Source organism: Vanellus vanellus (assembly GCF_965231255.1).
Source record: "Vanellus vanellus genome assembly, chromosome: 6".
NCBI classification, from domain to species: Eukaryota; Metazoa; Chordata; class Aves; order Charadriiformes; family Charadriidae; genus Vanellus; species Vanellus vanellus.
The window spans coordinates 22,827,825-22,840,308 of record NC_138911.1 but is presented as its reverse complement, the minus strand read 5'-3'; the positions used below and the strand labels follow the sequence as shown (position 1 = coordinate 22,840,308).

General features: G+C 41.3%; 1 protein-coding gene across 1 annotated transcript; it reads right to left on the bottom strand.

The window, feature by feature from the left end:
* Nucleotides 1–2,807: 2,807 nt before the first annotated feature.
* RAG1 (recombination activating 1) lies at nt 2,808–5,900 on the bottom strand (the record flags this gene model as incomplete). Its single annotated transcript, XM_082485066.1, has 1 exon — nt 2,808–5,900. One exon carries the CDS (start codon nt 5,898–5,900, stop codon nt 2,808–2,810), a length of 3,093 nt encoding a protein of 1,030 aa, XP_082341192.1.
* Nucleotides 5,901–12,484: the final 6,584 nt, after the last annotated feature.

Below are 12,484 nucleotides of genomic sequence, written 5' to 3'. Positions count from 1 at the left end.
AAACTGTGCAACTATTTGCATAATGAAATATATGCTGACCAAAAATGCAATCTGTATCTGCATTTACTGGTAAAGGATGGTCTTAATATCTGATATTTATACTCCCTGGAAAACTTCTTGTCTGCGTTTATTGGTAAAGAATGATACTTATGTAAACCTGGTATTTATGTTCTATGGGAAATACTTGTTTTATTCAAAGAATAGTAAAGGTAAATTAATGTAAAAATGAACACTCAGTAAATGTTCATCATACATGGTACACCATACAAAAGATGTAGTCCTTATGACTGCTTAGAAAAGTACATTTTTTAAGTAAAAGGCATTATTTCCAACTGCAAATTTTGACATAATGTTAAACTGTTTAAAGAAACCATATTAAAACAAAATCCTAAATTACAGAATAATTTAAAAATAGTATTTTAATTAATAAAATCAAAAGAAAGACATAATCAGAATAACACTAATATTTGTACTAATTACTGACACTTAACTCTATTTTTTCATTGTCCCTAAATGGTAAATACCAGACCCTCAAAATTATATTAACTAACATGAACAAGATACTACTAAACAAACATCAGACCATTAATTCTTCAAGTTCACTTACACTGACAAACCAACATCTGCCACATCAAAATAAAAACAAAAAGCGGATTCTTTTAGATCCGTGCTTTGACTGTTTCTGCATTCAATCTTGTTTCAGAAATATTACTCCAAACACAGTAATGCCCTAGCTACAGGTGCAAATCTGAAAGGCTGGATGATTTCAGGGTGTTGTAGTAAAATTGAAGCAACCAAGGAAACCTGCTGCTGCTCAAGTTCTCTATACTGCCCCAACCCTATTTAATTATTTACCTAATATTAAAATAGAGAAATAGTAACTAGAAATTATTTATCTACGATTCAGTTAAGGAACTAACCACCAGACAAAGTAGCATTGTTGATAAGTGGGGTATTCTGGTCAAGAGAGTGATGAACTGTAGGCCTGGTCAGCAAACCTGAAAACCACTTAGAACTGCCAAGATCAGAGGAGAAGTAGGTAAAAGGTAATTTCAGCAGGGGGTGATTGCAACCACCGACTCATTGACCACCTACCCAAATGATACCACTTACTCAAAAGAGAACAATGGAAGAAGAAGACGGAGTCTGCGTGCTAATTTACATAGGAAGCAAAGAAATCTCAACCAATCATTGAAGAGAATAACAGTGACTATGTATTAATTGTTGGAATGTGTTGTAATCAATGTATAAAAGTGGAGACTTTAAACTAAGGTGTGCTCCTGTTTTGGGACGAGCACCCCATTTCTGCGCATTAGTGGAATAAAGTTGGAAATACCTCTACTCTGTGTGTTATTGGCTTGCACGCCGGGTAAAGAACCCAGATTTGGGACAGCAAGGGCATCTGAGGTACTTTTTAGTATATTTCATCCATATGTCATTGAATGAAATTAATACCATTTTAGTATATGAATATACTAAATACCACTTCAGAAAGGCAAATACCACTAACAAAGTGGTTCATCTAATATAGTACAGATGAATGCCAACTAAACACTGCTGTAATAATGTAAAATGCAGTATGCGGTAATTTCAAGCCGGTTCATTACCTTTTCACTAATCTTGTATGCCAGCTATCTTTGATGTTAATAAATATCATTCCTTTTTACAGATTTGGAAAATGAGACTGTGATTGTGGTGTATCCCAGGTGTGAAAAAGCTCGGTATCAGATACAGTTGGAGCACAGCAGCAGCAGTCAGTGAAATATCCTAATAGAGTTGATCAGAACACTGGCATGTATTTGATAAAGGTAATAGCCGTCTCCTCAGAAAGGGGTCTGCTGTGACTAAAGTCACTTGGTGAAACTGTGGGCCTGCTGGTATTAATGACGATTTACTGGTGAATTCAGTGAGGCCAGCAGTTCATCCAATAAAACTCAACTAATACAAATTATACTATACACTGAAGTTACCATAGAAATCTAAAATGGTTATGAAGCAACAAGCTACACAGCAGAGCTTGAATGTACTTTGTATAGCGAGATAACCACAAGGCACTGTAAATCCTGATTTAGGAGCACAAGTACAAGTTTGCATTTTAAAGTAAACAGACTACAATAAAAATATCTTTTAAAAAATCCAGCTACCTATATCTTCATACGGTAAATTAGCATGGTGATACCACCATCTGCTCCTAAGCAGTACTACAATATAAATGTTAAATAATATTTTTTTTAAAGATTGTGAGATCAAAGTTTGCGTCTTTAGTCAGTATTTTATACAAAAATAACTGAACTTTATCCCAAAACAACTACCCAAGTGTCTCACTGATGAATCCTTACTTATAAAAGCCAAAGGACCATCAATAAGATAATCAAACCCTCTTAAAACGTAAATAGCAAAATATTTTTAAAAAAAAACAAACAGAACAAACAGCCATGCTCCCGTTTTCAGCAACTGTCATAACTCTCCAGAATCATATTTGTTCCAAAATACTACTTTATATAAAACCTTGTTTACTTTGGCTTTCTCACTTACAAACAACAGTCTAAGACCAAAATAAACCAAAGACCCTTCTTTGCAATTTGTTTCTGCTTTCATCTCACGTAACACCTGGTAAATGCACCACTGCATTGCCTCTTGGAAACTCCCAACAGACATGGTGTTTTATTAAACTCCACTCAGCACCTTTAACAGGGAGCGTAAAAATGATCGTTTCAGACTTCCCTGTACCTCTACGGTCCTGAAAAAGAAGCTGCATCCTTGCAGGAAGCCATTATCACAAAACCAACAACAAATGAATTTTACATTTAGAGTTCCGCTGAATCATTGCTTTCCAAGACCTCCAATGGCAAGGAGTTACCTAAGCTATCCTCTGGATCAATGGTGAAGCCCTGGCTTTTTAATGTTTTATGAGCATTCATGAACTTCTGGAGGTACTTAGAGGTATATAGCCAGTGATGCTTCAAGACATCCTCCATCTCATAGCATTTGGACTGTCTGGCATTCATTTTTCGGAACCTCCTAAACAGTTTGTTTCCAGACTCATTTCCTTCACTTGCCCAGGCCCCGATGGACCCGTCTCTTTCAATGATTTCTGGAACATGAGCAAGGGTTTTGTGGAAATAATTTGTAATCTTGCCTTCATATCTGTATTTGAATTTTGTAGACAGGAGCTCAGCAAAACGCTGTGAATTGTAGCTATACTGGCACAGCAATTCTGGACACTCCTTCGCAGGGCATGAAGATCGCCACACTGGCTTCATCTTTAGATAAAGGTCCATTAGTTCTTTTAGGGCTTCATGCCTTTCCTCACACTTAATTAATTCGCATACTGCCTCTACTGTCTCTTTGGACATCAGCTTTCTAGCAAAATTTCCACTCATCCTCATCATAGGCTTCAAGTTCATCTTCTTCCTGAGGTGTTTGTCAAGAGTTAACTGCCACCTCTTCCTCTCCTCTTTAGAGACATCAGGATTCTTGTAAACTTCACCAATCTCCATCTGGAAAATCCTATAGAATTCTGTTGCATTGCCAATGTCGCAGTGCAGTGCATCTATGGAGGGAACAGTCTCAATAAAAGGTTTGGCTGAAACACCCTTCACTCTGTCACGGAGCTCATCAACAGATTCATGATAGGGGTTGGACCTCCATATTTCATAACGCTCCAGATTTTCAGCATGGCTCCTGGTTATGGAGTGGAAGACCAAATTCTGGGATGCCTCCAGGCGGGTTGCATCACACAGGGTACAAATGTAAGTGGAACCTGAGGCCTCCAGCCCTTCCACTTCTCGCACAAGTTTCTCATCATAGCCTGTACCCCTAAAGATGAATTTGAATGTTCTCAGGATGCCTCCCATTTCAAGTAGCAGTTCACTGGTTTTCATAGCCTCTCTTTCTGCTATGAGGGGGCTCAGGATTGCCGTCAGAGTTTCATGATCTGATTCATCAGCCAGCATAAGGCACAAGGGCTTGCAACACAACTCTGAATTGGGCTTTACTTCTTCAAAGATCCTCTTGCTTTCATTCCCACATGCTATAGCAATGTTCATGACTGTGAAAGAAAAGCGAACAGCCTTCTCTGGGACAGCAGGCCCACTTCCATGCTTCTCGCTGACATCTCCCATTCCATCACAGGACTCTTTTACTACCACAGTGAAGGGACCGCTTAAATAGTCATCCAGGCTTTTTGCTTTCATGCCTTCCAAGATCTCCTCCTCCATGTCCTTTAAGGCAGAAACCAAGGCTGCATCATATCGAAATCTCTTTGCAATTGTGTCTACTGGGTAGTCATCAATTGAGAGTGGCAATCCTGATAGTCCATCTATAATTCCCACTTCTGTGTTAGTGGATACATTTTTCAAGGGAGGTTTCCATTCAAATGGATGATAACCTGGTAGGAGGGCTTTCTCAGCAGTGCGAAGAGCATGCAAAGGCTGGAAGATCTGCCTCCCAGTGACAGCTTTTACTGTTCTATACATTTTATGATATTGGCTACAGCTGAGAAACGTGTTGACTCGGATTGCCAGGCAGACAGCGGGGTGAAGTCCAGATCCCCTCCCTTGCATGATAGCCTCCAATTCATCTGCTTGTCTGTGTTCATTTTTTGCTCTTAAAGCTAACAGGAACAAAGTCATGCATACAGCCTTTATATCGCCGCCCTCTTCTTTCTCAGCAAAAGCCTTGACTTGACGTTTCAGTTCTCTCAGACGATGTTTCTGAGCTCTCCTGGTCAAAGAAAGGAGATGCTGCCTTGGTCGGCCACCTTTATTTATGTGGCTGTAGGGCTCTCTGTCTTTCATCTCTTTGTGGCTGGAGAGGTGTTGGCCATATTTTCCATGCAAGATCTCTTCATCACATTCCTTTACAGGGCATCTTATACCCAGGCTATCAAGGATGTTTAGGAAGGATTTCACTGGGGTTGCCAGATCAGTAGGAAAGCAAGGATACCAGCAGGAGGGGCAATAGCTGCCCATAACCTTGATACATTTAAGGATGCACATTCTGCAAAACAAATGTCTACATGTTGTTTCCACTGGATCTGCCAAAATATGCTCACAGATCTGGCAAGAGATGGATTTAATGAAATCTACTGGGTAATCAACTGCAAGCAGCTTAGTGCTGAGATGTATGTTCTTGCAATTGACAATCTCTTTCATTAAATTTTTGTTGTTTATCTGTGCTTGGTTCTTTACACCTCTGTTTATTCGAGCGCGTTCTGCAATGGTTTTCACACGTTTGCCATGTTGTAGACTGGGTGGCTGGCTTTTTCTCTTGACTCCCCGACTGGTAGTGTGGCACACATCACAGTTTGGGGAGTGGGGTTGCCACTCCATCGTGCTGTTCCGAGGAAAATAGACTTCACATGGAGCATTACTGAATTTTCTATGGATAATACTCCAGCAGTTGTGACAAAATCGAGTGGGATGGATAGTATCAACATCCCCTCGCACATCAATCTTAAAAACCTTAGCGATAAGATCTGGCCAAGAGGTTGCTTTTTTCTCTTTCTTTCTCAGAAGCCACAAAGTTTCATCATCCACCGGCCCATGCACTGGGTGAGTTCTCTTGTAACAATCAGTTTTAAATGAAACTCCACAGATGCGGCAAAGTTGCTTCAGATTGTCCTGATGAACTTTATTGTCTTGTGTTTTCATGTCATTGACATCTTTCTCAAGTGCCTGCCTATTGCCCATTAAGTCCATCTTTTCTCCTCTTGGCACTGCTTCATCTTTACGCAGTACGATTTCTTTGTTTGAAGAAGCGACCTCTTCTGCCTGATCTTTGTTTATACGCTGGCTGTCATCACAAGGTGTTTTTTCAAATGATCTCACTTTAAACAGCTTGAATTTCCATTCAGAAAATTTTGTATATGGATGCTGAATTTCTTCAGGCAGGTCCATTTGTGATGCTACTGACATCTGCAATCTGGCAGAAACCAGATCACCTGAGAAAGAGAGAAAGAAGCTATAAATTAGCTTATCTTCTAAAATTAATAATAATGCCATGGTTTTTAATAGAACAGTTCTAATCACTTTAGCTGAGAAATGCTTTGAAAGTGAGTTACTTGTCCAAGATGCCTACTGAATTGAGAGGCCCAGACATGGCTGTCCACTCAGTATCTCACATGAGTACCAGAATGTGTTTTGACTTTAATCCTGAGTCATCCATGTGTCTATTAGATCACCGAGGCACCATACATAAACCCATTTGTCATCCTGTATGAATATCCAAATCTGCCCCTTCCTTCTTATACCTGACTGAGCTTACCATAAGTAAAGCCTCTATAGACAACAGAACGGCATTCTGAAACTTTGGTGACTTTTTTATATGAAACTGATCTCAATTGGTGTCTGAAAGATAGAATTTTGTCTGCCTTGTGCTATATTATCTAAATCAGCAAGACCACTGCTCTCACACCACTTGTTAGTCCTTGATCTGATCTGAAGTGTCTAATACGTGCCATTCTACATGGGCAGAGCAGCACATACTACTTGATCCCACTGTAGGCTGTATTCAGGACCCAGTTTTGTAAGGTACTTTAGCATGTGCTTAATGAATGTGAGTAGCTCTATTAAAGAAGGAGGAGAGTATCCTCTGTTGATGCAAAGTGCTACAGTTCCCTGGACTCTAAAGGAGATACGGCAATTTATACTGGCTGCAGATTTGCTCTAGAGGGAATATTTATACACTGTAAGTTAGTCATCTAAGTACCCTGCTGAGAACTCTCTCTGTAAGGATTACTGGTACTGGAAAGCTGAAAATGTCTGTTCAAATTTGACCCCAATTTTAGCTTTCCTAGAGATGCAGCCAAAAGTAATAACAATGTGGTTGCCATGGAAATATGGTATTGTATAAAAATAAATACAAGATTTTCACCTCAAACACTGAAACTTTTTGCTACTGCATCAGACTTAGAAAACAAAATTGTGTAGAAACAACAAAAGTGAATAACCTATTTTTCATTACCTGGCTATGAGAAGTGCACAAAGTAAACAAACAGTGTGGAAAAGATACAATAATGTTTTCTGATTTCTTTTGTTTTTACTGATCTGGTTGGTGTGAGAAATAAAAATGAGGAAAACTATACATTAAGACTATATACTGGAACTAGAAATGACGTGGGTATGGCTGTGGTTTCTTTAACTGATTATATCACCACTTAGCAATTCACATAACTTGCTAGAAATCTCACTTCAGTGTCTGTTCAGAAGGTGTCCTTCATAAGAAATACATCCAAGTCATGGTCTAAAGTGACGATGCCCACAGTGCTCCTGAGATTATTTCATTTATAAACTTTCATTTCAGTACCGTCTTTCATAGTCTGTTGGGAAAGGACTGCATGCTTTGATTAAGTTCCAGATCCAGAATGACATATCAGTCTGCTCAGCTCTTTCCTTAAGAGCCGTGCTTAGCTTCAAAATTATTCATTGCACCTTGGCAACTAAAATTTAGGTTTGTTTTCTTCCCAGCTTCTCTTCATTTTGTCCCACTGAGAACAAGCTGCCCATACTGCTGTCCCCATCTGCCTGCCTTGCTCCATCCAGCTGCCTATACTGCTAAATATCTCTGTCTGCACTGCAGTCCCCTGCTGTCCATCACTGACCCAGCCTGGCAACATGCTTGCTTGTATTCTGCTATTCATAGATCTGTGACGTGCAGCTGTGTCCAGATGTATTCAGAGCATTACTACTGTCTCACTTGCTTGGCTGCGTCCTGTGGCAGACTTGGTAAAATCTATCCACTGAGCAATAACCTGTTTGCCCCCGAATAGTCCTGTGTTGCTATTACTTGCAGAGTAATTGAATAGCTAGTTGGCCTATACTTTCTACAGAGCCTTTTCTTCTACATAACACCCTATGCAATTTCATGTAATTTCACCATCGCCGGCAGCACCTTCAGAATCTCTTAAACCATGAGCAATGCCTCCTCAGGGCAGTATCTAAGTAATTTTAAAGAAGCAGCCAGCACCAAGTACATTTAGAGCAAAATATTTAATGTTTCTCTACTCTTCTAACCCTTTGACTAAGTGCCACCATAGTGCCATGCTCATCTCCAAACCCATGACCTAACTCTTGCTATTAATCGCCAACTCCAATGAATCAGACAGGGTTTACCCCTGCTAAAGAAAAGTTCAAGCATTTGTTTCTTTTTTTCTCTTTCATTGAACATGCCCTGGAAGAACTGAATGACAAAGAAGCCCTCTCAGGTCACCCGACCTTTGCCTTCTGCAGCAGATAATTGTTGCCAACAGGCTAGCTCATCAAACGCTTTGAATCGCCTAGCTTCCAGGCAGCAGAAATTTCAGCAGCTCTATTGGGAGAGCTAGAAATATTCCCAGTGCTAGCAATGTTTCCTGTTACTCATGCTAAATTTGCCTGTGTTCTAGTTGGGGGTCACACTGAACAATCTTCTCCCTGCCTACCCCACTCAGTTTCTTACGGAGTTAACCCCAGGCACGAAACCCCAGCCATGGTTATTTAATCGACTCGGACAGCTGTCTTCAGTATCACCTGTTTTTATCTTGAGAAGGGAAAAGAAATCCCTTTTCTTCCCGGATCACAATAATTCAAACATTTCTGACAACAAGCAAGATTGCAATATTTAAATCAAGGAAGACTTTGCTTTATAGATAGTCTCACCAAAACGAACAGGACAACCTCTGAGGTGAGGAAGCACATGTAAAATGAAATCATTGACCTGCACATTAAACCAGGAAAAGGAACCAACACTTGGATGTCTTACAAGCATCTAGGATGCTGTCATTAGTATTGCCAGCCTACCTTTAGCTCACTGTCAGTTGTAGAGCTGCTGCTGCATCTGCCCAGTTTGCTCCAAATGTCAAGCTTGCTTGCTCTCTCTTCTGCATGCTCTCGTTTTTTCTTGTTCCCTCTGCTTTTTAAAGACACTGGAGTGCTGTTTATCTCACTTATCCCTGTCCCTCCGAGGTCCCAGTACCACCCTGGTGCTAACCACAGGTTACTTCAACTAAACACAATACAGAACTCTCAAATCCAGGTGGCACCTGGTAATTTATGAGGCTTAACCACAAAATTCGTATAAACAAGGTCTCCTTGTGTGAGACTCCTGGGCTCCGAGATAAGTATGCAGGCTCTCTGAGGAGCACCTGCACTGTTTTTTAACGCAAAGTTTTGCATTTGGCTTTCTTTTTTATAGTTTCAGAGCTGGTTTCTGCAGTGTTAACTCTCAAAGAGGACAGCCCAGTGTCTAGTCACACCACTGTCCCACATCAAAGCTATTTGATTGAAGGCCAATGGCCTGCTTCCTCAGGTCAACAGCAGCCAAGCTTTTGGGGTTTGTGTGAATTGATAACAGGGATCACAAAATGCCCTTTCTTCTGACACTAGTATTTCATTTTCAAGGTTTTTACCTCTTTGCTGATGTACATCCGGAATCTTGAAGGCCCTGGGCAGGGAGGACAAATCAGCAATATAAAAGCTAGCTATATACATACTGAGTAACTGATAGATATTACACCAGGTATAGGCCACAGGTGGCCATAAAGTAGGCAGTCGAGTCTCTTCTGGAGAAGCCCAATTGAACACCCATACTTAGTTTCCACAGAGCAGTTGTCTCAAAAACTGACTTAAAATGGAAAGAAACCAAATTCTATCACACAACAGCACCTAGAAAGTTTTCAGTCTCCACACTTAACATTATGCAAAAATTCTAGCAATCCATCAAGTCTTTCCAAATGTGAACATAAGTTCACATTCCAGAATTAAAATTTACAATAGCAGCATAACTACATGGATGCCTACACAAGAATTTCTCTTTCTCAGGAGACTTTGTGATCCTAGAGGACTCAAATCCATTTCCGACTTGCACGCTCTTCCCTGACAAGGTGACTATGAGGGAGTTCACTGTGCTTTCACTGTGGCTCAGGATCTCCCAGTTAATGCAGCCCCTACCTGACATCTTACACTACACTGATGGCACCCAGAGGGAAAATCAGCAAAAGTTGTAATATTTGGCATTTGCCATAGCTAAAAGTGGTGAGAGAATTCCTTCTCTGTTATCCATTCTGATCTTACAATGCTTCCAATAGTTAGAATCATAGAGTCATTTAGGTTGGAAAAGACCCTTAATATCATCAAGTCCAACCATAAACACTGCCAAGTCCACCACTAATCCATGTCCCTAAGCACCATGTCTACCTGTCTTTTAAACACCTCCAGGGATGGTGACTCAACAACTTCCCTGGGCAGCCTGTTCTAATGCTTGACAACCCTTTTGGTGAAGAATTTTTCCCTAATATACAATCTAAACCTATCCTGGTGCAACTTGAGGCCATTTCCTCTTGTCCTATCACTTGTTACTTGGGAAAAGAGACCTACACCCTCCTTGCTACAACCTCCTTTCAGGTAGTTGTAGACCACGATAAGGTCTCCCCTCAGCCTTCTTTTCTCCAGGCTAAACAACCCCAGTTCCCTCAGCTGGTCCTCGAAGGACTTGTGCTCTAGACCCTTCACCAGCTTTGTGGCTCTTCTTTGGACACAGTCCAGCATCTCAATGTCTTTCTTGTAGTGAGGGGCCCAAAACTGAACACAGTATTTAAGGTGCATCCTCACCAGTGCTGAGTACAGGGGGACAATCACTTCCCTAGTCTGGCTTACCACACTATTCCTGATACAGGCCCAGATGCCATTGGCCTTCTTGGCCACCTGGGCACACTGCTGGCTCACATTCAGCCGGCTGTCAGCCAACACCCCTAGGTCCTTTTCTGTCAGACAGCTTTCCACCCACTCTTCCCCAAGCCATTCTTTAAGATGATGTCTTGGAGAAGTGTTTAGTCCTGAGTCTCTGTGCCACACAAGAGGCTAACAGTTCCTCTGTAACCAAGTGCAATGATTCATGACAAAACAAGTAATGCGTGGAGAAATTAAACAAAGTTCAGGGGCAAACCCTGATATCCTTGCTCGGATTCTGACTCATGCGAAACCCTAATGTGAAATAAAACCCAATCAGAAACAACTGAATGGGAGTGTCCAGATCAGGTGGAACAGAAATCATAGAGGTTATTCCAGGCCAAGGCAGTGTGGGAAAAGGATGTCATGGCTGAGGCATTTATAGACCTCTGAGAACATTAGATGCCTAGGTCCTGAGCCCAGCTCTTCCACTGTCCCAGTTTTGCCTGGTCTTGCTAACAGCCTGCCTATGTTTACTACTCATTCCCTAGCATTTGGAGAGACCTTTCCAGAAACGTATCAGATCGGGCTGCAATACCAGATATCAATCAAAATCACTCTCTGCAGTCACATACTAGTTTCCTCCCTTATCTTGAAATGGCAGGTGCAGCTCCCTAACAATATGCATTGTTGGTATTGAGGGATATGGGGCTCTTTGAGAAGTAGTTTAGCAAATCTCTCCCTCTGGGGTGCTTATTCAAAACTTCACCCAGGTAGCTGGCTCTCTGCGCTGTTCCCTGAGGAGCCCAAGTTCACGTGCAAACAGCGCTGTACAGGTAGCAGCTTGATTATCAAAGGAGCCACATGAGCATATGTAAGCCTAGTCAAGTGCTTTTATTACCAAAATACCCAGGAAATCACCTTGAAAAAATCTTGTCTTTTAGGGATACTGCAGGCAGCTAAAGGTTTTAATTGATCTCGAATTGCTACAGCTTTGGGTGTGTTTTATGTCTGTATGAGCATAACTGCTCAACAGTTTGAGCTGCACAGATCCAGTGCTGGAAGTGTTTTCCCCGTGCAACTGGCACCACCGAGTGGAGAAAAGCATTTTTGCATTGGTTTCTGTTACAGCGTGCGCATTAATACATGACTATGGGTCTAAGCTTCCCATAAACCATACAGATTTGGAAACTGCTCTGACTAAAGGCATTTCATTTAGGCTTGGAATAAAAACTCCAGATGAGTTCCATGAATTCTCAATTAAAATAGGCTGGACAGCAGTGCTCTGGGAATCTGAGAGATGACTAAAAATAGTATTTTTCAGCCATAGAAAACTCTCCATCTAAGGATATCTGTTTTAGAAAGCTACGTAATGATAAATTTCCTCATTTTACAGCTAATGAAAGTAACATACAGTTTGTCCACTTGGCAGGAGTAAAAGGATAGCTCTGAAATTCAGCCAGCTGTTAGGAAGGATCTACAAAGTTTTAATTTTGAGTAGGAGCTCTATCTACAGACCCAGCTACCTGTTTTCTCTAGTTCTTAGCTTCCTGGCAGGTCCTAACAAAATACGTAAGTACGTTTTGGACAAAAGCAGTGCTTGGGGTGGTGCATTAGGGTCTGGCATGTGCCCTTGCTCCATAAGCAGCACCCTGCCTGTGCCTGGGAGCTCAGCACTCGGAGGGAGACAGGCAGTTTAGCAATGGCACCAGCCCCTGGTTTCCAGCTCCCAAGGAGTGTTGGCATGTAGCCCAAGACACTGAAAATCATGGGGAAACTGTGGCCACACGTCCCCCTCAGTTTATATTCCTCCAAACGCTGGAAACAGAAGTGTTTGT